The 25,431-nt window shown below is 52.4% G+C and overlaps 1 protein-coding gene across 6 annotated transcripts in view; it reads left to right on the top strand.

The window, feature by feature from the left end:
* Nucleotides 1-25,431, top strand: part of MYO18B (myosin XVIIIB) — a 221,557-nt gene that overhangs the window by 148,578 nt on the left and 47,548 nt on the right. For all 6 annotated transcript variants that reach the window (XM_043438083.1, XM_043438087.1, XM_043438081.1 and 3 more), the window contains exons 35-39: nucleotides 6,296-6,409; nucleotides 7,505-7,621; nucleotides 8,574-8,657; nucleotides 10,158-10,295; nucleotides 12,586-12,771. In XM_043438083.1, coding sequence (XP_043294018.1) covers nucleotides 6,296-6,409; nucleotides 7,505-7,621; nucleotides 8,574-8,657; nucleotides 10,158-10,295; nucleotides 12,586-12,771 — 639 coding nt within the window. The remainder of the gene's footprint in view (nucleotides 1-6,295; nucleotides 6,410-7,504; nucleotides 7,622-8,573; nucleotides 8,658-10,157; nucleotides 10,296-12,585; nucleotides 12,772-25,431) is intronic.

Genomic DNA, 25,431 nt, shown 5'->3' with positions numbered 1-25,431 from the left:
ACCCTGAGGTCAACCGAAGGCGGTGCTCTGAGTCATGAGCATCTCCTGAGTCATGAGCATCGCCTCTGTGCTCGAGGGAGGGGTGTCAGCCCCATTGCAGACATCTGAGGGATGGACATTCTTTGCAGAGAAGATGGGGGTGCTGTTATCCAAAGAAAAGAGAGTGGGCGTGTGCAGTCACATCACCAGATTCCTTTTCCGGAGCCTGTGTGGTGGGGACCGCTGTTACAGAGGAGTGCAGTTAACCAGCGGCTTGGGCGTGACAGGAGATGAGCCGCATCCAGTATGGAAGTGCTGCGGGCGCCTGGGGGCTGCCGAGCACGTGGGGGAGGCGTCTGAGCCCCCGGGAGCCTGGTGTCCAGGCCGCCACCTAGTGCCAGGATGACCCAAGCTAAGTCGCCTCACCCCCTACTGTCACTTTCCCCAGGAGCAGCAGTGAGAATGGCGGCTGACCTGAGCCGAGCGTGTTGTCCTCGGGGCGGAGGGACTGCACGTGGGGCCGCCTGGCACGGAGCAGGGGCTCAGACACCTCCCCCACGTGCTCGGCAGCCCGCAGGCCGCTGTGGCGCTCCCACCCTGGCTGCCACTCGTCCCCTCTCACCCCCGAGAGCTCAGGCCTCCCGGGCCTCCAGTGTCCTCCCACCCTGTCCAGGAGTCAGCACCTCGCCGCGCCCACCCAGGCCAGGGCCAAGGCCTGCATTCCTGCGCACGGTGTCCACTGGTCCAGGGCCCCTGGCTCAGCGGCAGGGGAGGAACTGACGCCCCGCCCTTGTGCAGGCGCTGGGGACGGGTGGCTGATCCAGCGAGTGGATGACGGGGTGACTGGACTATGCGAGGGAGAGAGGAGCTTCTGGCCATTACAGGCATTTTGGTGCTTTGTACCCATGTACTTTGCACATTAGTGTATTGATGTTGCAAGAAACAAGATTTGAAAGGAGAGAAAATGTGAACTTGTAGGAAGATCAATTGGTTGTTTTGGAAGATCAATTTGAAGATCAATCAATAGGTTGTTTTGCTGAGAGCCTGCTGTGGGTCCCGCCCCCACCCCGGGTCTAAAGGGGGTGGAAATCCTGGGGGCCTTTTCTCCCCCCGGCCTCCCCACCATGTGAGGCCAGGTCCTGCCTGGAACCCGGGAGGGCTCATCCATGGGGACGGGTGGTGACTTGGAGCTGACAGGGGTGTGCTGGCAGCTTCCCCCGGGACGCAGCTGTGGGGCTGGCGGTGGGACTCCGGGAACCTTCTGGGGGAGCCGCTGCCCTCTGACGGCTCCACCCGGACCTCCTCCGGGGAAGACACCTTCAGAGCAGCGGCGGCCCGGGGCACGAGCAGGAGGGAGCTGATCTCAGCCCTGCCGCAACTTCCTCCTGACTTCATAAAAACGTCAGTCACGCAGCCTCAATATGGAAATAACGTGCAGTGAGTTATTCTTCCGCCACGTCATCCATAATGGAAAATCAGCCCAAGATGGCCCTGTATTTCTTCCTGCTCCCTAAAGTGTAATAAATTGAAATTTTTAAAGCTCGGCATTAACACACCTCGTCAGCAGCATCCCCAAGCCTGCCCGGGGGAGTCTGTGAGCTGGGGGATTTCCGGTGTTGCCCAACCAGACCTGATGAAACCTGGGCCTGCTTGACTTGCTTGCCTCTAGGGCCAGCACCCTCTCTCCAGCCATCCCAGTCTGCCTGGAAGCTTAAAACCCTTCCCTGGGATTGTGGTCCGGGCCCTGCCTCACCCTGGCCCCATGACCGACAGCTTGGCCTCTGGCACTCTCCTCACCTCTAAAATGGGGTTGGAAAGTCCTCACTTCTCAGGGTAGTAAGTGATGAAAGTGAAACTTGCTCAGTTGTGTCCAACTCTTTGCGACCCCATGGACTATACAGTCCATGGGATTCTCCAGGCCAGAATACTGGAGTGAGTAGCCTTTCCATACTTCTCCAGGGGATCTTCTCAACCAGGGATTGAACCCTGGTCTCCCACATTGTAGGCAGATTCTTTACCGGCTGAGCCATCAGGGAAGCCCAAGAATACTGGAGTGGGTAGCCTATCCCTTCTCCAGCGAATCTTCCTTACTCAGGAATTGAACCAGGGTCTCCCGCATTGCAGGCAGATTTTTTACCAACTGAGCTATCAGGGAAGGCCAGTGATGAAAGAGACAACAGCAATCTCCGCCATTCCTGTTTTGGCATTGTCTCAGCGCCAGGCGCTGTGCTACGCGTGCTCGGGTTTTCACTGATTTATTCTGCAGGGGTCCTGGGATGTGACCAAGCCCATCCTATAGACGAGGAAACTGAGGCACGGTGAGTTCAGTGACTGGCTGAAAAGGCGGATGCTCCAGGTCTGACCCCACACACGGTGTACCTGGTGCTTAGAGGTGCCAGCATGGCCTGGTTTCCTGCCGCTTCCCTTTGGTGTGAACGCTCTCCTCCCAGGAAGGCTCTGGTCTTGATGTGTTTCCTCAGTGGATTCAGAATCCAAGTTCTGTCAGTTCTCCCTGATTTGTCTCCCTGTCATTCTGCAGCCCTGCCTGGCTCAGGTCACGGTGACACGGCCGAGTGGCCTCTGTGGTCACAGCAAGCCTCTGGGCTGTATTCTCTGCAGCTGGGGTTCTCTCTCTATTTTAATCCATCCTGCTCCTTCCAGAGTGTGGCTCTCCATGAGGGGCGGCGGAGTACAGTGGTTAAGGCCTTGGGCTCTGGGGTTGGACCAACCAGGTTTCCCTGCTGCTGGCCGTGTGCCTGGGAGCAAGTCACTTCGCCTCCATGAACCTGTTTCCTCCAAGGTCAGATGGTCCTCACAGCAGCACCTTTTCTCCTAGGGCCCTCGTGGGGCTGTTGAGAAGCCAGGCAGATAGAGGCCATGCACTGGACATGGTCCCCAAGCAACAGTAGCAGGTGTGGCCACTGATGCCTGAACCATCAGGACCAAGATAATCCTCTCTCCAGCCCACTGGGAGCTGAGACCAATGCCCGCAGCCCCATGTGCTGCCTGCGTGCCATCTCTGCTCCTCTCTGCCTGGGGATGAGCTGTCTCTTGGCCCTGCTTGCTCCAGGGAGCCTGGGGAAAGGAAGGAGCATGTCAGATATGCGTGCATGCTCAGTGGATGACTTTTGTCTGACTCTTTGTGACCTCATGGACTGTAGCCTGCCAGGCTCCTCTGTCCATGGGATCTCCCAGGCAAGAACACTGGAGTGGGTTGCCATTTCCTTCCCCAGGAGATCTTCCCTACCCAGGGATCGAAACTGTGTCTCCTGCATTGGCAGGAGGATTCTTTATCACTGAGCCACCAGGGGACAGAAAATACAGCCTTTCTTCTGTGGGGGCTCTGAGGACCAGCAGCATCATGTTGATGAAACCCTCCTTCAGCCAAAGGCGGGACTCAGCAGATGGGAACTGCGTCGTCTGTGGGCTCTACTTACGATGACTCTCCCTTGCCTCCTGGCCCTGGGCCGAGCGACTCGGCCTGGCAGGGCCCCGCGGGACGCCTCCTTCCACTGCTAGTTATCTGACATCATCTCCCATGCTGGCCCATCTGCTCCTGCCTACCCGTTTCTTTTGTTCCTTGCACACTGCCCTGTGTAGACCTTTCCATTTCTCCCTACTTCCTCTCTGATTGAAGCACTCCACCACCACCCCCCTTCCTGAAGGACCACAGCAGCATCCTCTCTGGCTGCCCTGTTGCTAATCTTGTTCACAAAAGTGCATCCTCCCATGGCAGCCATAGGGAGATCACGCCGCCCTCCTCCTTAGAGTGTGGTTTTCCTGCAGACTGAAGCAAACCTGAGCTTGGCACCCTGGCTCACTGCTGTGACTCCCACCTACTTCCTCAGCATAGCCACCTCCTGGCCCTCCCTGTGAGGCTGACCAGCCATCAGTTCAGTTCAGTTCAGTTGCTTAGTCATGTCTGACTTTGCAACCCCATGGACTGCAGCACGCCAGGCTTCCCTGTCCATCACCAACTCCCGTTTACTCAAATTCATGTCCATCACGTTGATGATGCCATCCAACCATCTCATCCTCTGTCATCCCCTCCCGCCTTCAATATTTCCCAGCATCAGGGTCTTTTCCAGTGAGTCGGTTCTTCACATCAGGTGGCCAAAGTATTGGAGTTCCAGCTTTAGCATCAGTTCTTCCTTCCAATGAATATTTAGGATTGATTTCCTTCAGGATGGACTGGTTGGATCTCCTTGCAGTCCAAGGGACTCTCAAGGGTCTTCTCCAACACCACAGTTCAAAAGCATCAATTCTTTGGCACTCAGCTTTCTTTATATAGTCCAACTCTCACATCCATACCTGACTACTGGAAAAACCATAGCTTTGACTAGATGGACCTTTGTTGGTATGACCAGCCATACTGGCTGTCTTTCTGTTCTGCAGCACCAAGCTACTTGCTGTTTCTGCCTCAGGACCTTTGCACTTCCTGTTGCCTCCATTCAGGGAACCTTCTCACCGAAAGCTCCACCTGGCTATCTCCTTTGCATCTTTTAGGTGTTAGTTGCATTAAGTGCCTCTCCTTAATGAGGCCTCTGACTTGTGCCTGAATTGAGGACTGGCTTTGCCCTGCCAGCCTGAGGAGAAGCCCTTCACTCCCCCCACCCCTGGCCCCTACCCTGCCTTCCCAGAGGCCCCAGAGTCACCTGCGGGGAAGATGAGCCCACGCCTGACTTCTCATTTCCTCTGTCGATTATGCTCTAACATTGCCAATTACCTCCCCTGCTCCACATCATTTTTCTCAGTGTGTCTCAGTCCCTCCCAGTCGCTGAGCGAAATGGGCCACCGAGCCCTCCCCACCCAGCCCAGCACGGGGCCCTGCTGCAGAAACACGCTTTCCTTACAGCCTTGAGGATGGAGCTTTGGGGAACTATGGCTGCTGGCAGGGCATGGGGCTAGGATTAGAGGCACTGTGCCAGGAAGCTGCGGGAGGAGGCTGGGGCCTTGGTTTCCCCGCCTGTGCGCTGGGGGTATTAGCAGCACACACCTCCCAGGTCTGCCCAGAGGACTGACAGGTGATACTGGAACAAAGGCGGCCTGCCTGCTCCCCGGCTCTAGTGTCGGGCCGAGCTCCTGGATGTACTGAGGAAGATGAAAGTGGTCCCAGGCAGCCTTTCCCCACAGAGACCCCCTTGGTCAGCTGTCCTGGGGGTGTCCTCTGCCCTGGCTCCCCCATTTTCCTTACAATGATCAATGGGGCCCCTTTGCTGGGTGGCCTCAGGGATCCGATTGTGTGCATGACATTTCAGTAGGAGTCTAGCTTGCTTTTTTCTCCCCCTATCTGTTGGCACCAACCTTAAAGTCATTTACTATTTTGGAGGGACCGTGGCCTGGCAGTTGAGAAAGCAAGCTGGTCTGGACGATTCAAGTGGTGTCTTTGCGCCTTGCAGCTGTGTGACTTCAAACAAGGCACCAGCCCTCTCTGAACCTTAAGTGCTTGCCTTCCATGATTTATAAGGCAGTTTTCTGCTCAGAGATTCCAGATTTCTAGGGTTCAGAAACCTGGTGGATGCTCAATCGCAGAACAGACTTAGGGTTTGTGCACAAATGTGGTTTCTCCAGTGGGAAATGTTTGTCCTCTGGGGCCACACAGGTCCTTGTACCCACCCCCATGGCTCCACTGTGCTAGGATAGGGGGCCTGCTGTGTGCAAGTGGACAGAAGGAAGAGAAAAGAAAGGTCGAGAAAGAGAAACTTTAAGTCAGTGGCTCTTAACCTTCAGGAATCTAGTGAAGTCATGTACCAGGAGGTGCTCACACACAGACTGTTTTGCATACCATTTAAAAGCGGGTTCACAATTCTGATTAAAAACCCCTACTTGGCAAGTCCCCACTGAATGAACTATGAGCACCTCCTCTAGGAAGCCTTCCCGGCCCATCCTGTGTTCCAGGGTCCTCATGCCCTCCTCTTCCTTGTACCCTCAGAGGGGCTGTCATTACCTGTCCCTGTCTCCCCCGTGGGAGGGCAGGGGCCACCATGAGTGTTCTGAATGTGCCAAGTGCCGAGTGGGTGGCAGCAAATACCCGCTGAATGTGTGGGGGCTCACCCCTGGTGCTAAATCGGGGGTGACCTGGCCTTGCGTTGTGGGGCAGGGCTTGTTCAGTGTTGAGTGGGCTTGGAACCTGGCCGCCTCTGCTGCAGACAGCTCTGCTGCCCCATCTGTGGGTTGATGAAGAGCTGTGAAGATGGGAGGGTCGCCTGCACTCGCCCTCCTGCGAGGGGCGGGGCCAGGCCGGCGGGGAGGGCCGGTCAAGGGGGCCAAGTCCTGAGACCTCTCCCCTCCCCTCTCCCGCTCCTGCCGGGTCCAGCTGGAGCAGAGTGAAGCCAAGTGTGAAGACGCCTTGAAGACGCAGAAGGCGCTGACGGCGGACCTGGAGAACATGCACAGCGAGCTGGAGAGCATGACCCGCAGCAAGAGCCTGGTACCTGTGCCTCCGGGGGCAGGGCCACCGCGGCGCCGCGGGAGGGGCCGGGGCACGCCTTTACATACCGGAGGTCGGTGCGGCCCTCGCAGACCCACTGAGTGCTCGCCGCCGCTCTGCGAGCACAGGCAGCCTGCCCCGAGCTGAGCGTGAGCGAGGCGTCGGGGCGCGTCTGAGGGTCAGCCGTGTGAAGGGAGGCAAGGCGCCCTCTGGGGACCCAGGGTGCTCAGCCCCGGGGGACGCTTCCAGTCCGAGCCTGTCGTTCGCGCAGCACCGGGACCGGAAGTGGGAGCACAGCTCTCTGTTGCGAGCCCGCACCGTGCACCTGTGGCAGACCCACGGTGCGCTACCACCCCAGGAGGGCACGTGGCCACTGTGGCCGGGCTACTTCTTCAGGTCCAGTCTTCCAGGCGCAGCCTGTTTGGCCTCACTCCTGAAAGGGCCTCAGCCGTCTGGGAGCTCAGCGCTGAACAGGGACGAATGAACATACACCACAGGTCTATCATGCTGGTGAAGACGGGGCGTGCTCACTGTGTGCCGTCTCTGGGTGCACAGGGTCAGCTTGCTCGTAAGGTTTAGGTGGAGCTAGAGGTTTATCAGCAAAAGCTTCTCTCTGGCCCTTTTGTCCCCGGTTTGGTTGGTGCTAGATCAAGGGAAACCTGCCCACAAACACTGACACACACACGTGTACAGGGATGGATGTGCACACTTGCATACAAAGTCACAGACGCACCTCCAAATAAAGGCCCTTGTAGGTAAAATATACATCTAAGTTTAGCCGTAATTATTGAGGTTACTCACGTGTATGCACCATGCACGCTTAAGCTATATATGAATAGATTTCTGGGTGGGCTTACATAGCTATTCACACACACGTGCTGCATTAATCCAGCCAGCCGCATGCCTGCCTAGAGTGCACACACGCACGACATACCCACAGGGGGCGTTGACACAGCTGTGGCCTCCCTTTCAGGTAGATGTTCACTCACCTGACACACCCATGGGCAAGCCTCCCTGCTGTTCATCACCCCCCCCAACCCCGCAGACCCTCTCCCGCCCCCTCCCACCTCACCTGTGCTCGTCCTGCTCCGGCAGGTGGACGAGCAGCTGTACCGGCTGCAGTTTGAGCGGGCAGACCTCCTGAAGCGCATCGATGAGGACCAGGACGATCTGAACGACCTCATGCAGAAGCACAAGGACCTCATTGCGCAGGTAGCGGCCTCGGGCAGAAGAAGGTTGGCAGCCTTGGGCGGGTGGGCGCGGACTCAGTCGGGCCACTCTCTGGTCTCAGGACCTTGGAGGATAAACCACAAAAGTAAACAGGAATCATGATTCACACTTACTTTTGTTCAAGGTGGACATTTATTTGTTTAGTTACAAAAGCAGTAAATTAGTACGCCCATTATAAATACTGTAAAAGAATAAATACCTGTGGAAAATAGAAAGCAAGGAGCCCTCCTCCCCTCTGGGATCCTCTCTGGAGATAGTCACATTCAGCCATTTGGCTCAACTCTTTCTTAAGGCCCTGTACTCCCCGTTGCCTCATTTAGTCTTCAGACAGACCCTGGGTAGAGGGTCTCAGCAGAGACCACCAGCCAGTTTTACAGATGGAGACACTGAAGTGCAGAGAGGTTCTGCTGCTTGCTATGACTGGAATCCACGTCTGGAACCCCAGTTGCTGCTGCTGCTGCTAAGTTGCTTCAGTTGTGTCTGACTCTGTGCGACCCCATAGACTCTGCCCACCAGGCTCTGCCGTCCCCATAGACTCTGTGCGACCCCATAGACGGCAGCCCACCAGGCTCTGCCGTCCCTGGGATTCTCCAGGCAAGAACACTGGAGTGGGTTGCCATTTCCTTCCCCAATGCATGAAAGTGAACCTGACCTCAAATAGTACTCTTCCCACCAAATTCTGGCCCTAGTGCCGCAGCCATCTCATTCCATCTGGGCTCTCAAGGGCATATGATAAGGTGCTGGACAGTTGACCGAAGCTATGGGCTATGGCATGGGAGTGAACCGCTCTCACTGAGATACTGGGGGATGTGAGAGGCCCTTTAGAACTAGCTGTTGTCATAGACACTCTGTGATGTGCACCATCTGTGGGTGGGGGAACAAGGGACTTCCAGCAGAGCCTGTGGTCTCAAGGTGACACTTTTCATCTCGCCAGTCTGCTGCCGACATTGGGCAGATCCAGGAACTGCAGCTGCAGCTGGAGGAAGCCAAGAAGGAGAAGAACAAGCTTCAAGAACAAGTATGTGCTCCCAGCTGCCATGTTGTGGGGGAGGACCACGGAAACTGTTATTCATTCACCCAGTTGTTCACTCAACTTCAGTCACATGGCAGATGAATTGAGGACAACCCCAGCAGACACACACACACACACACCACTGCCCATGCTTTTCACATCCATAGACACACACAGACACACCATTGCTCATGCTTGTTCACACCCACAGACACACACACACTGCTGCCCATGCTTGTTCACACCCATAGACACACAGACATACTACTGCCCATGCTTGTTCACACCCACAGACACACACAGACACACATACTACTGCCCATGCTTGTTCACATCCATAGACACACACACACACCATTGCTCATGCTTGTTCACACCCACACACACACACTGCTGCCCATGCTTTTCACATCCATAGATACACACACACCACTGCCCATGCTTGTTCACATCCATAGACACACACACACACCATTGCTCATGCTTGTTCACACCCACACACACACACTACTGCCCATGCTTGTTCACATCCATAGATACACACACACCACTGCCCATGCTTGTTCACATCCACAGACACACACACACACACACCATTGCTCATGCTTGTTCACACCCACAGACGCACACACACTGCTGCCCATGCTTTTCACATCCATAGACACACACACACACTACTGCCCATGCTTGTTCACACCCACAGACACACACACACTACTGCCCATGCTTGTTCACACCCATAGATGCCCCACACAGTGAGGCCCATCAGACGTTCAGAGCAGGATTTCTCCCCCTGAGAAGGGGCTCCAAGGAACAGGGCTGGTCAGTGCAAGACAGGATCACCATCCTCTGTGAAACTTCCATTGAAGTCATGATTTCTCCTAAGTTTCCTAAATTCCCCATTACCTAGTGAGTTGTTACCATCCATGAAATTCTAAAAGCTCTCCTAGAACCCACGCATGTGCCCACTTAGAGCAGCTATCAGAGTGACCTGGTCTCCAGCAGTACCTGTGGGCACAGAATGACCACAAACAGAACAAAATAATAGCAGGAGTGGCCATTTGCTGGTGCTTATTATGTACCAGACATTAATCTTCTTCAGTCTTCACACACGAGACTGAGTAAACAAGGCTCAAGGAAGCACACTGACCTTCCCAGACTCATCCAGCTAGACAGTGGGGAGCCAGGTTTGGAACTCCAGGAGAGGTGCTTGGCTCCCAAACCTACTCTCAGTAGTGTCCTTGATGTGAAAGCTTTGCTGCCCTCAGACCCCAGGGCAAGAGCAGGAGGTAAGAGAGGCACTGGCTGAAGGCCTGAGTGAAAGCTGAAGGCACAGGAAGGGGTGGGGTCCGGGGCGGGTCCTCAGCCTGGATCTGGCAGTTGCCGCGTGCGCACCTGAGCTGAGAAGGAGCGGTGCGGATGGGCCTAGGGCTGGGGCTGGCCGGGGCCCCCGACCCAGGACCCAGGCCGCCACGTGGTCAGTGGTTGTCTTGGGTGCGTCCCCAGCTGCAGGTGGCCCAGATGCGCATTGAGTACCTGGAGCAGTCCACTGTGGACCGGGCCATCGTCAGCAGGCAGGAGGCAGTCATCTGTGACCTGGAGAACAAGACAGAGTTCCAAAAAGTGCAGATCAAGAGATTTGAGGTACCAGTTGGCATGTAAATGTTGCTCAGACCTAGAGCTGTGCAGGCTTTCGTGTCGGCTCCATCCTTCCCCCCACCCTCCGTTTGTCCTCTCGTATGCCTTTGTCTGGATCTGTATCACTCATCCACCTCCCATCCGAATTCCCTCCCTCCCTCCTTCCTTCCTTCAGTCTCCCTGTCCCACCAGCTACTCATCCACTCAGCCTGTCCATCTCTTCCATCCCCTTCCCCATATCCATACACCAGCGTTGGTCCATCCATCTTGCCCCTTCCATTTGTTCTTCTTCCTTTTTCTTTTTTCTTTGCTTCCTCTGTGCTTTTCCCCCCTTTAGACCTTGATCCCTCTGTCCATCTTTTTATTCATTGATCTACTTCTGCCCATCTTCACCCCCTGGCTCATCCACACAGGAACAGGACACTTCTTCTGTAGCTAGTGTTAGGCTTTGTTTCAGGAACATGAAAGACAGATGCTGCTTCCCAGAAGCACAGCGCTTTGTAGGAGATACATACTTTGTGGGTGAGATACGTACATAAACACCCATAGTAAGGAGAGAGGTCTGTGAGGTTTGGAGAATGGAGGTCTTTTCAAGCCAGGGAATCAGGGACGTTTCCAGGACTTGGATGGGCAGCGGTGGGGTTCAGTGACTGTCCTCACTGTTAGCTCTGTACACCAACGGCATGGGACATTTACAGAGGCCATCACCACTGCCAGAACTTTCCATATCAGCTGCTCCACTTGTTCATCACAGCCCCTGGGGCAGGTAGGAGAGAAAGAGAAGATGGCCCCAGAAAGGTCGAGTCATTCAAGATAAAGCAGGTAGCATCAGGGACAAGAGAAGATTGACTCCTGACCTTTGCTCCGTTCTGCTCTCAGGTTCTCATCTCCCTGTGGCCAGCTGGCTCACCCACAGGGTGACCGTGTGTTTGGCCAATGGAAGGCTACTCTTCTCACTCTGAAACATTTTCTCCCAACCCTCTGTTGGGCATCTCATCTCTAGGAAAGCTGCTCTGGATGAAGACCAGAGAAAAACTTTCTGCCTTGACCCTCCATCGTTCTTGGAATTGCTCACGGTATCCCTCAGGGCATAATTGTCTCTGCAGATCTCCATGGAATTTTGATCTATGATATTTTAAATGACTAAATATGTAATATTGAGCTGCATCATATATAATTTTTTGCTTGATTCTAGCAGCAGCAGAGAAAAAACCATGGTAGAATAACTTGAACGGCAGATTCTGTCTCCAGATTCACCTTTCCTCTGACATCACTGTTGGAATTTAGCAGAGCCCCAGGTCCTGGAGATGGGATACCTTGGGGACACAGTTTGGGCATTCTTCTTATGACCCTCCTGTTGCCCTTTGAAACTGTTGCTAAACTCCAATTGAATGGGAAAAGAGGAAACGAGTTGTGAAGCTTTTCTTTCAGACCATCATTCAGTCTCTGATCTGGAAAGGGGCTCAGAATCCTTAGCAGGGACCTAAAATCTTCATGCGGGCTCCATTTTATGTCAACACTCGAGTATTTGCCCATCAGAATCGACTGGTTCCAGACTTGTTGGCCATGAATTATGCAGCCCCCGCCGTTGGGTTAAGGTCTTCAGTGATGCCCACAGCTCTTTTCTCTCTCCTCATAGTTTCATTGTGTCCTTCTGGCTTTTCCACACACACACACAAAGAAAAATGCCATAAAGTATGAGAGCTGAGGCTCATGGGAGATGACTTGCTCAAACTCCCTTGTTTTACAAATCGGGAAACAGTAACCCACCTTGGGGAAGGGGTTTGGACCCACCTCTCCCTCTCCTCCCTGCCTGATGTCTTCTCCATGGCACCACTCCACCTTCCAAACCTTGAGCTGAATGAAGGCTGCTATAAATATTAATTCCCAGCCCTTACCCAGCACATAGGATGTGCTGGGTACTGAGCCAAGCCTTCTGTATAACTTAATGTTTTCAACTCTCACAGCATCCCTGAGACATAGGTACAGGCATCTCTGCCTCTCCGAAAGGTTAATTACCTGCCCAAGGTCACATAGCTGGGAAGATAGGTAGAGGTAGGATTTGAACCCAGAACGTGAATTCAGCGTCAATCACTGTGTACGCTGCCTTCCAGAGTAACAGCTCTCATTTTCTACGTTTCCTTAATTTTTGTACCAGAAATCAGGGTTATTACCGTAGTTACTTCATTAAAACGCACAGAGACTCAGCAGAGGGTTTCTGTTCCTGGAGCCCCCCAGTGTTGGGCCCCAGACCTCTAACTCCAGGCTGGGCGTGTGCTCTCTGCCCGGGCTGCAGGTGCTGGTGATCCGGCTTCGGGACAGCCTGATCAAGATGGGCGAGGAGCTCTCGCAGGCCGCCGCGGCCGAGTCCCAGCAGCGGGAGAACAGCCAGTACTACCAGCGGCGCCTGGAGGAGCTTAAGGCAGACATGGAAGAGCTGGTGCAGCGGGAGGCCGAGGCCAGCCGGCGGTGCATGGAGCTGGTGAGTGCCGTCCTGGGACCGGGGTTCAGGAGGGCAGCCCTCCTCCTTTCTGAGTAAAGCCCTCGGCGCAGGCCTCTGGGATCTTGGTGCAACCCGGAAGCAGGGAAGAAACTGGAAGGGGATGGGCTGCGGGCCGACCCTGCCATTGGCCCCAAACTCCGGGGGCGTGTCCAAAGTGAGCCAATGCCGTTCCCTCCTGCAGGACGGCGAACAGCCGCCGTCGTGTCTCAGGCTCCGAACTTTCTCTTCCTGCCTCACACTTTCTCCTCCAGAGGCAGGGCCGCCTTGTGCAAAGAGGAAAGAATCAGCATTTATTATATTTCTCTCTTGCATAGTCCTAAGACCCATAATACCGTGTAATCGTCATGTAGTCGTTATAACCATGCGAAGTCAGAATTATTATCCCCCTTTACAGATGAGGAAACTGAGGCTTGACAGAGCAGACTTGTCCTGGTCGTACCTAGTAAGCATGAGAGCTCTTTCTGGGCTGTTAACAACCACCGCAAAGATAAAAGACAAAAGCAATTGTGCTAAGCCCACCACTTATTAAGCACTGGCCAGGTGCCGGGTTCTGAGTTAATCCTTTCTCATTTAAATCTCCATGTCAGTCCTGTGAGGTAGGTACTGATCTTATTGCCATTTCCGGATGGAAAAACCGAGGCCCAGGGACACACACGTGTCAAACTGAGGCCCAGAGTAGTACATTCACTTGCTGAAGGCCACACACAAGTAAGACATTAAATTCAGTTCTGCGCAACTGTGTAGTCTCTACTTTTATTCACTGAGCCATGCTTGTTCCCTGCTGTGGCTCAGGGTACATTTTAAATTGCATTTCCTTCCCAATGGGGAGGTTTCTCCATAGTCGATTATATTTTCATGAGGACAGTTTCCTGCAGGGATCACAGAGCACCTGAGACAGCCTGCTCCTCCTTTCCCCCAGGAGCCCAGCTGTCTCCCAGCCTCCAGGTTTCCACTTGCATGGCCTGGAGGCACCCAGCACCCCCTTGGCCTGCCACCACACACCTCTGAGACAACCCGGATCGCGCTGTGGTTCGGCCCAGAGGGCTCTAAATCACCGTCGTTATCTCCTTCCTGCCCGGTCCGCTCTGGGTCTGTGACAGGTCTCACCACCTTGTCCTCCGGCAGCAAGTATACTTCTCGGGCCACTGCCTCCCGCGGCCGGTGTCACTCCCATCAGCTCTGCCCTTGACAGGCCGGCAGCCCGCCTGTCATGTGGGGGAGGCGAGGCTCTGCGCAGAGACCCGGGTTCCCAGACAGAATCCGAGCCCTGTGACTGGCAGCTCCTCTACTCCACCTCGCCCCCGGTGGCCCCAGGAGACGGCGAGCCTCTTTCTTCCACCTGACAGGCTAACTTACTTGTTAACCAGCCCTGCTTCTCCTGCAGCCCAGCTCCCCTCCTGCCAGCTCTGGCTGGCCTCAGACAATACCCCAGCCTTTCTCCTCTGATGTCTTCTTTAACTAGCCACACACCCAAGCTTTACAGTCCCATCAGGTGGTGGTTTCCTCCTCTCCCCTCTGCTCTTTTTCTTCTTCCCTCTCTGTCCTCTCCTCTCCTTTCCTCTTTCTTAACTTCCCTCTGTGCACCCCCATTCCCAGGGACATGACACCCCCATTTCCAGGGACATCGTATACTTAAGATCTATAAAGGCCCTGAAAGACGGCAAAGGTTATAGTGCAACCCCCATATACAGATCAAAACTCTAAAGCACAAAGCTTGCATGTTTGCTGAAGTTAGACCCGCATCTTTCTCAGTTTTCTCATTGCAAGATTCTGGATAAGCTTACCAAGACTGAACTATCCTTTTTATTTTGTTGTCTTTGGGGTTGGGTGGTGTATTAGTTTTCTAGGGCTGCCTTGGAAATTTACTCCAAACTGGGTGGTTGGTTTATCTATTTTTTTAAATATTTATTTGACTGCACTGCATCTTAATTGCAGCTCCCAGGATCTTTGATCTTTGTTGTGGCATGCGGGGTCTAGTTCCCTGACCAGGGATTGAACCTGGGCCCCCTGCATAGGGAATGTAGACTCTTAGCCACTGGACCACCAGGGAAGTCCTAACTGGGTGCTTTAAAATGAGAGCAATTTATTCTCTCACAGTTCTGAAGGCCAAAGTCTGAAATCAAAATATTGGCAGGTCTACGCTCCCTTTGATGGTTCCAGGGTAGAATTCTTGTTTGCCCTTCCAAATTCTGGTGGTTCTAGGTGGTTCTTGGCGTATGGCTGGGTCACTCCAGCCTCCGCCTCTGTCTTTACATGGTCCTCCTCCTGTGCATGTGTGTCTCAGATGCCCTTCGACCTTTTCCTCTAAGGCCACCTGTAACTGGATTTCGGGCCCACTCTAAATCCAATCTGATTTCATCTCAGGTTTTTACCATAGTTACATCCATAAACACCCTTTTTCCGCATAAGACCATGTTGACAGGTCCTGGGAGGACGTAACTCTCAGGGGGCGCCCCTTCTAGCCCCTCTGGAAGGAGGGCGCATCGCGGCCCAGCCGGCTGTTGTGCCGTGATTCTGTGGGGGCAGGGCACGCAGGGGCAGGGGCAGGCCTGTCCTAACAGGGGAGGTCCCCAGCTCACCAGCCCACCTGCCTTCCTGCAGGCACCTTGCCTTTGAGCCCCAGGGTAGATATTTCCCCTGGGGGAGGAGACGATGCCATATTTCCTCATGTCCTCATTTATCCGTTTACTCAACACCAAGTCTGGGCACGGCATGCAGATGGCATTGGAGGGGAGGGACAGGGAATCACACGGTCCCTGCTTTTTGTAGAAGCTCACAGTGTGGGCGGAGCACTGCTGGTGGGAGAGTTGGGTGAGGGGAGTTCTCAGAGGAGCCCTGTGGCCAAGGCCCCTCCCTCGGCATGGCATGGCGTGGTGTCCTGGCACTCTGCTAGGCGTCCAGGAGATGGCTTCTCACCTTTCAGGCTCATGGCTGTGCCACCAGCTTGCATTCTTCCCTTCCACCTCTATAAGACAAGGAACGGCTGCTCTGTGTCGTGTGCTCTCGATAAGACTTCATCTGCGAGGCAGTCAGGGTTCCGGTCCTTTCATTCTTTGAATTGATATGTGTCCCTAGTCTTTACTCCAGGCCAAACGCAGGGCTGGATGTTGGGGACCAGCAGGGAACAAGACGGACCCTCACCCCCGAGGAGTGTATACCGCAGGGAGAAACATTGCCAAGGCCACTGCTTGTGTATTTTCTATGTTTCTATGTTTCTAGCTTTCTCTGAAAGCTTCTCCCAAGCTTTCATGGGAAAACAAAGGATCCATGTGCTGGGATCTGGAGGGTCTTAGAAGGCCAGGTGGCATCGTGCTCCCACTCACAAGTCACTTCTGTGAGTAACCACTGCCCTCTTCATCTTCTGTTTTTAAAGTTCAAATCTCCCTGGGAGGGATAATGAATTTTTGAACTCTCTGAGCCAAGCATTCATTCATTTGTCCCCTGAGTGAGCACTGATTGGGTCACTCTGGGCTTAGGCTCTTTGCAGATGTCGTCTTTAAAAAAAAAAAAAAGTTTCTTTACGTGGTGGCTGCCGGATCTTTGTTACGACACATAGGATCTTTAGTTGAGCAAGCACAGTCTTAGTTGCAGCAAGTGGGATCTAGTTCCCTGACCGGAGATCAGACTCTGACCCCCCTGCATTGCAGTCGCAGAGTCTTAGTCACTGCACTGCCAGGGAAGTCCCAGATGTCACCTTCTTTCATGCTTCCATCACCCCAGCAGGTGTGGACACGCAGTGCAACCCTAGGGCCGCAGGGTCTGGTGGCAGAGCTGGAGTCAGCTTCCCTGCATGTCCAGCTCAAAAGCTCTCACTGGGACAGCATGCTACCCTCCCAACCCACCCCTGCTGAGAGATGGTCTCTCTGCCGCAGGAGACCCCACAAAGGATCCCACACCTTGGACCGTGGCAAGAAGCGGGAAGGATGTTGATGGCTCTGCCCTCTGCATTCCTTCCCACCTGTCCCAGCCTGTCCCATTTGTCACTGCTGGTGTTAGTTTAAAGGGCCGTGAGTTGTTTCGTGTGAATGATTTACACCCCTGGCCGGCACACCGGCACGTCCAGATCAGGATCAATTACCCCGCCGATGGAATGTCTCTTCCCAGAAAAAAGAAAAATGAGGTTTTGCCATTAATTTTCGTAAATGTACTATTCCTGGCGACTCCAGGAGCCATTATGGAGAAAAGAATATTCTGGCTCTAAATCATTCAAGTCCCTTTGTCATTGGGGCGGCGAGACAGCTCATCTGTGGATATATGTCCTGTTGTTTTTCCATAGTTAACAGAGCTCGGGCGAAACCACCTCAGCCCCAGGACAGTGTAGCCAAGGGAGGTCAAGGGCAACTGAAAGAACTGAGGGTGACTGGAAGGCCAGCCCTCTGCCGGCACCGGTTTTGAAGGCTGCGCCTGTCAGGTTTACCCTTCATTACTTGGGTCTGACTCTGTGGTCTTAACTTTCCCTTGAACCGCGTGCTCTTTCACAAGCTGGCCCCTCTGCTCACTCTTCACTCATCCCCCAGTGACCCAAGCTAGAAATCACAATGGCCCTTCTCTCTCCGGCTCGCACAGATTAATGGCCATGCCTGCTGATTTTATCCTATTGAGGTAGTTTTCACATCCACCCACTCCTGTTCCAACCCTGTGTCCTCTGTCTTTATTTTAATCTGCAACCCCCCTGGACTAGGCCTGTACGGTTACCTTGTATCTTGGCTCCCCACTGTTCCTGTATGATTACTCCTCCCTGCAGATCCTTCTAGAAGGGGCACATCTTGACTGTGTTACTCTTCTGCTAAGAAATCTTCCATGGCTCTCCTCCACTGCCTTCAGAACAGAGCCCCAGCTTCTTCCTAGAGGCCGAACCTCTGTAGGTTGCTCCGCCTTTGGTTGTCGGCCTCTTAGCACCTCACATGATCTACTCGAGCATGAAGGCCCAGCGTTCTCGCCCCTCTGTCAGATGATTTCTTGACTCGTCACCTTAGTTCTCATGCGTCCCTCTGCCTGCCTCCACAGCCTTGCAGATTTAGATCAGGGCTCACTGTCAGGAAGCCCTCACGGTTATGCAACTCCTCTGTGTTCCCACATGGCCTTGCGTTCACCCCATTCACATAGGTTATTGTGATTGCCTGTGTTCTTGTCCTCCTAGACTGGGAGTCTCCGAGATGGGGGGTGGGTTTATTCGACCGTTGGTCTTCAGTTCGGGGTTAGGCACAGGATAGATCCTCAGAAATTGTTTTGCTGAGTGGTTTTCACAGCATTTTGAAATTTTACCTTGTAAGAGAACAGCTCAAAAATTAACTTAAAAGTTGGAACTTTCAGATCAACACACTTCGGTTTGCATCCTGCCTCATGGCTGTGCCATCTCCCTGATGTTCTGGGAGATGCAGACATAGATGGACCAGGGCCTGTGCCTCTGGAGATCTCAGGATCCAGAGGAGGAGATGCGTGTGTCTCTGAATATTTCTGATACAGGCTGGGGTGTGCAAGCAAAAAAGAGGAAGTGGTTTGGTAGAACTGGGAGACCAGGAGAAGTTTGCCTGGAGGATGTACCATCTGAATGTCTTCAGTGATGAATCAGTGTAGGCTGGCAGCTTTGGGGTGCTATGTTCAGTTGCTCAGTCATGTCCAACATGTTGCGACCCCATGGACTATAGCCTGCCAGGCACCTCTGTCCATGGGGATTCTCCAGGCAAGAATACTGGAGTGGCTTGCCTTGCCCTCCTCCAGGGGATCCTCCCAATCCAGGGATTGAACCCAGGTCTCCCACATTGCAGGCGGATTCTTTACTGTCTCAGCCACCAGGTTTGGGGTAGCAGCTGTCTGATTGTGGTTGTCTTGTCTCCAAGCAGTTACATTTGACAAATGCCTGCTGTGTGGCCGGCAATGTCCAGGTCTCCACAAAGGCAGACATAAACCACCTGCCAGGATGTAAACACAAGCTCTTTGCTTCTTTCTTTCTTTCTTCTCTTCTTTATCCTTGCAACTCCCCCACTGACCACCAACTACAAAACATCCCTACCCCCACCCCCGCCTCCTGCCCCCTCCTGCTTCTCTTGCTGGACAAATTCTCAGTGGTCTGGCTGTGGACACGGAGTCTCTCTCTCTCTCATTTCCTCACACAATTGCTCTGGCTCATCTTGGGGAGGAGGATCTGTATTAGTTTCTCAGAGCTGCCATAACAGGTTACCAAAAACTGGTTGTCTTAAGACAGAGATGGGTCCTTGGACGGTCCCAGGGGCTGGAAATCTGAGAGCCAGGTGTCAGCAGGCCCACTCCCTCTGCAGGCTCTGGGGGAGATTCTTTCCTTCTTCCAGCTTCTGGGGGCTCCAGGCATTCCATCTCACTCCCCATCTTCACATGGTCTTCATCTCTTCCCCATCTCTGTGTCCTCTCTTCTCCTAAGGACACCAGGCCTCAGATTTAAAGCTCCCCTAATCTAGTATGACCTTGTCTTAACTACATTTGCAAAGACCCTATTTCCAAAAAGGTTATAGTCTCAGGTTCCAAGTGGATATGATTTTTGGAGAGGACATGTCAACTTACTACAGGGTGGTGGAAAGAGCCCTGGACTTGAAGTAGGAGCCCACGGGTGGCTAAGTGAACACTGCAGAACCTCAGTTTCCCCTTCTGTAAAATGGGAGCAAGATACAGCTGATCTCATTGGGTGGCTGAGATGGTGTATGTAGAAGTGCCCAGTGATAGCACACAGTAGGCACTTACTAGATGCTACTGTGGTTTCTTTCTTCTTTCTTTTCACTCCTGTGACGACTCTTTCTTTGTCCACTCAGGCAACATCCTAAGTCCACCAGCTCCGTGTGCACATCCCGCCCAGTGCCCACGATGGCTGGGGGCTATGTTGATGAGAGCTAGGGCTTTACAGCTTACTGAGTGCTGGGTGTTGGGGTAAGGACTTTACCTGAGATCTGTCCTTTAAGCTTCACCCTTGGAGGTCATTGTCCCTCTTTTACCAATAAAGAAACCAAGATCAGAGACCTGGAGCAATCACTCCAAAATCTACACTCCAGTCAGTTGACTGAGATAGAATCTGGACCCAGGTCTGCACTGGTTCAAACCCATTCTCTTCTTCGGAAGATTTAGACACGTGGTATTTACTCATTCAAGTACATTTATTACAAGTGAGTCATAAAAATGAATATTGCCTCTGATTTTGTAATCTAGGGTCTCCCCGTCTTGGTGTTACTGACATTTTGAGTTGAATAAATGTCTGATATGCGGGCTGTCCTGTGCCTTGTTGGATATATAGCAGCATCCCTGGCCTCTGCCCAGCACATGCAAGTAGCCCCACCTCAGGTCATCACAAAAGTATCTCCAGACCTTGCCAGCTGTCCCCTGGGGAGCAGAGTCACCCTGTTAATAATCACTGCTCTGATCCCATCCTCTCAGTAACCCTAAGTAACACCCACAATACTGTCCACTTTGTGTGTGTGTGTGTGTGTGAGTCACTCAGTCATGTCTGACTCTTTGCAACCCCGTGGACTAGCCCATCAGGCTTCTCTGTCCGTGGGATTCTCCAGGCAAGAATACTGGAGTGGGTTGTCATGCCCTTCTCCAGGGGCTCTTCCTAACCCAGGGATCGAACCCAGGTCTGCTGCGTTGCAGGCAGATTCTTTACCAGCTGAGCCACCGGGGAAGCCCCCCTCATTTGACAGATGATCAAACAGAGACTCAGGGCATGGTGGGGGAGTGACCTGATGTACCCCAGGTCACAGAAAAACTGCAGTGGAATCCCAAAGGTGGTAGGAAGAGGCAGCCTAACCCCTAAACACAAAGGGAAAAGGCAGAAGCAGTGCCAGCAAACCCAGTCCTCACCTTCCCGAGACCCAGAGGCGACTTCACAGCGGAGTCTAATTCAGAGTGGAATGGGAGGCCTCGCTGCAGAATATGTGCTTTTAATAATGTTTAAATAAAACATGGGAGCATGGGTGTGATCTCCGCGCCGAGCCTGGCTCGTCAGCAGCCCAGGGAGAGTCATAAATAGTTAATAGACAACCACTTATGGCTCTACTTCTGTTAAACCCGGCATCAATTATATATGGCTCATGAATTATGTATCTGGTGTTACTTTGGGGTATATTTTCCACCTTTGGGGGAAAAGAATGAAAAGAATGTGAGGCCTAACAGGGAAGGGATGGCTCTCTTCTGTACTGGTGAAATTCTCTCTGAGGAGGGAGCCTTGCATGGATATGATGGGGAGGTTCCAGCGAACTTGGACCTGGGGAGACTCAGATCACCAGGAGGAGAGCTGGGGCAGCGGTGTGCCAGCTAATGTTAACACCCGGCTCTCCGGGGTGGGTGGAGTCCCGGCTTGTAGTGTTTTCCAAGCTCTCTGATGGAAATCCTCCCCCCGGGGCTGGTGCCCAGCCAACAGTGTGACGTCACGGAGTGCGGCATTGGGAAGCCTCGCAGAGCAGCACTGTTAGATGGTGTCTTCACCAGACAGGTGTGATAGACGCGAACAGCTGCAGAAGCTCTCCAGATCCCCTGCATTGGCAGGTGGGTTCTCAACCGCTGCACCACCAGGAAAGTCCCACCTTTGCTTTCAGTGTGATTTATTTAATTACTTGTAAGTTGATATTATTCGACTTTTAATAATACATGGCTGTATAACAGCTGGCTCACAGAATTCCTGAAAATTCAGCCATCAGCTCTTGCCAGCCAGTAAGGAACTAGTTCCAGCACACCGCAGGCTTGGTGTCTCCTTGGGGTGGGGTCACCCTGCTCTGGGAATACAAGGAGCAGAAGCAGGGAGTCAGAAAGCTCTTAAATCACATCTCATCGCTTGCTGACTGCCTTTTTCCTTAAAGCCAGATTACACCAGTCTGAGAGCTCTGTCCTCTTGAAAACATTCTTTCACCTCATGTATGAAAGGGGTGTGATCGAATAGACTCAGAAAGACTGAAGCGAGTAATCCACGCGGCGCTTCTCGCTCTGCCTGCCACATAACTGCCCTTCCATATGCTGGCTACTCCGCCTCCCCTTCTAGTTCCCTTCTTCCTGTCTTCTGAGATTCTGGACGCAGGTGCTAAGGGCTTCAGGAAGCCCAAAGCCAGATTCTGTGTAGTTTTCCTGTTCGCTTTTGCTTTGCTTTGGTTTGGAGCCACCCAAACACCCACGTTTCCAAACTCTAGGTCAGATCACAGCCCCCCTCCCACCAGCTACACCCAGGGCATCTACCAAACCCAGAGTTAAGGGTTTGATTTTAGAAAACTCTCAGTGTTCATCTCCCACCAATGACTCTGGATTTCGGAGCGTAAAGATGAATTATTTTGGCTGGAAACTTGGCTGAGTATTTTAAAAGGCATTCCATGTGGAGGGCGTTTGGGGCCATGAGCAGGGTGTAAATAACACCTTTTGTAGCTCTCTTGACAGGGAGATAACTCTCCTAATTACTGCCCCGTTATCTCAGTGTGATCCAAAACGACCTGACACATTTCCTAAACTCCCTGTTCACATGCCAGTCTCTCCCCACGAGGAACGGCCTCCCGTATTCTCAGAGAACTGGCGGGAAAACGTGGGCCTTCCTGCCACCCAGCTGGCCAGCACCGAGGGCTCCTGCTTGTCTCCACACAGGTTTCCACAGGAGAGAAATGTGTTCCTAAACAGGACTTAGACCCTCGTGTCACCATCCCCGGGTGTATTTCTGAAACATGAAGGTTCCTGAGCTCTCCTGAGCCCAGGCGGTGAAGGCGCTGGTCTCAATTCAAGAGATGTTATCACCTAATGAAATGAGTTTATTTGCATCTGCCTCTGAGATGAGATATCTAGATAATAAAATCTATTACAGGAAGCCTACCTAGGAGTAATTGGGTCTATTACTCCCTGACTTATGGCTTTGTTTCAGCATCAAAAACAGACTCTCCAGTAATTAATCAGAATTTAAAGTTGCTAATACCAATTATACACAATGTGTGGAGTCTGGAGATGGCAAACGGAAGAGCAAATACTAATCTCATCCCCAGAGACTTCATCAGTTGAACTCTTGTCACTTTCGACTCAGCTGGAAATTAGAGTAACTTAACTCCCCAAAGTTAATTACTTTACAAAAGGTGAGGGGGGTGGAGATACCAGTTGAATGGTACAGGTGTATATTAAATTATTAAAATAAATCCAATTGAAATTGCTTAGATGAGGTTAAGCCACACTTAATTGTATGTCAGAGAGGCTTGGGAAGGTCAGTCTTCACAACCCAAAGCACAGTTACTGTCCCAGTTGAACATCTTCAGGAGATAGTGATCCCAGGGAGCCCTCAGTCAGACTCTTTAATGTTTTAAATTCATTTCCAAACTATAATCTGGTTTGAAAGATAATTCATCTCTTTCTAGTGCTTTCTTCTTCTTTAGCTGAGCTTAAACAGCAAGAAAGTAGAAGGACCTCTCAGAACTTGAGGATTAAAGCAAGCAGTGGTAAAGAAAAATTGGCTGATTGGGAATTGCAAGTGTAGATGAATAAAAATGGATGACTGAACTGGTCTAACATAGAGCTCTTTTGGTTGTAAGCAGCAGAAACAAACTTCAAATTGGCTTAAGCAAAAGGGAATTTATCACTTATTCTAATGAACTGGTCCTTTACAGAAAAAAAGAAATCTTGCTTACCTTTACCCTTGAACATGAAATTAAAAGATGCTTACTTCTTGGAATAAAAGGTATGACCAACCTAGACAACATATTAAAAACCAGAGACATTACTTTGCCAACAAAGATCCATAGTCAAGGCTGTGGTTTTTCCAGTAGTCATGTATGGATGTGAGAATTGGACCATAAAAGAAAGCTGAGTGCTGAAAAATTGATGCTTTTAAACTGTGGTGTTGGAGAAGACTCTTGAGAGTCCCTTGGCCTGCTAGGAGATCCAACCAGTCCATCCTGAAAGAAGTCAGTCCTGAATATTCATTGGAAAGACTGATACTGAAGCTGAAACTCCAATACTTTGGCCACCTGATGTGAAGAACTGACTCCTTGGAAAAGACCTATGCTGGGAAAGATTGAAGGTGGGAGGAGAGGGGGATGACAGAGGATGAGATGGTTGGTGGCATCACTGACTCAATGGACATGAGTTTGAGCAAGCTCCAGGAGTTGGTGATGGACAGGGAGGCCTGGCGTGCTGCAGTCCATGGAGTCGCAAAGAGTCAGACCCGGCTGAGCAAATGAACTGAACCTTCAAACATGGCTTAGCACATACTAGGCATAAAAAAATCTTCCCTGGTGGCTCAGAGGGTAAGGTGTCTGCCTGTAATGCGGGAGACCCGGGTTCGATCCCTGGGTCGGGAAGATCCCCTGGGGAAGGAAATGGCAACCCACTCTGGTACTCTTGCCTGGAAAATCCCATGGATGGAGAAGCCTGGTAGGCTACAGTCCATGTGGTCGCAGAGAGTTGGACACGACTGAGTGACTTCACTTTCACTTTTCACTTTCACTTCCAGGCATAAAAAATGCATACTGAACAAAGCCTGGCAGGAGGGGCCGAGAACGCGGAGCCTGGGTGCAAACCTCACGGCCGTCACTTCCTCTTGCGTGACTTTGGCCCAGACGCTCACCTTCTGTGTCTCTGTCCCCTTATAAAATACGGGTAATTACTGCCAAGTCCCGCACAGCACTTCAGGGAAGATTTAATGAGATAATGTGCTTAAATGCTTACCTCAGTGCCGGGCACTGTGACGTCGTCACCGTCGTCATTGTCGTAATCTGTTCTGGCTGTTGTGACAAAGTGCTGCAGACTGGGTGGCTTCTCAGCAACAGGAATTTAGCACTCATAGTTCTGGAGGTTGGGAGGTCCAAGGTCAGGTCACCAGCATGGTCGCACTCTTGTGAGGGTTCTCTACCTGGTTCGTAGCTGGTGCCTTCTCGCTCTGTCCTCAAGTGGTGGAAGGGTCGAGGGCTCTACTCATGTGGGCTCCATCCTCACGACCTAATCACCTCCAGAGGCCCCACCTACGAATACCATCACCTCGAGGGTTAGGATTTCAACAGAGGAATGAAGTGCAGGCAGACATTCAGACCAAGCAGTCATCATCACTGCCGCCTCCATCATCACCACGACCACCATTAGCCTCCTAATGGCCATCCTAATCACCACCCCCCACACCATCATCACATCACCACTGCCACCACTCATTATCACCACCGTGACCACCAATCCCCACACCATCATCACATCACCACTGCCACCTCCTCATCATCAGCATGACCACCAGTCCCCACCACCAGCATCTCCATTACCATCCCCCCCACCACCAGCAGCATCACCATGAGGGGGAGACCTAGCACAGAAGAGCCCCTTGGAGAACAGACAGGCTCTGAGCTTCCGAGCAGAGGTATAAGCCTAGGCAGTGGTTAAATCATTTCCAGTTAGACAGTTATGGGAATTCTCTCCCCGACGTGCTACGTCCCCCTTGTGACCGGGGGTCCATATCTGTTCCTCCTTATCTGTGCTCAGCATCCTGGGCACCAGTCTCATTGGAATTCTGTTCTTTGCCCAGTCTTGCTTTGCCTGCATTCCAGGTAAGTGACATGGAGCCCATCCTGTTGCATGTCACCCCTGCCGCACTCCCGCTCAGATAATTAGAATCAACACATTCATTTCCCTAACAGCATCCTCTTCCCTCTCGAAAAGTTTTCAAATGGAAGAAGA

Source organism: Cervus canadensis, chromosome 1 (genome assembly GCF_019320065.1).
Source record: "Cervus canadensis isolate Bull #8, Minnesota chromosome 1, ASM1932006v1, whole genome shotgun sequence".
Taxonomy (NCBI): Eukaryota; Metazoa; Chordata; class Mammalia; order Artiodactyla; family Cervidae; genus Cervus; species Cervus canadensis.
This window is presented reverse-complemented; position numbering and strand designations above follow the sequence as displayed.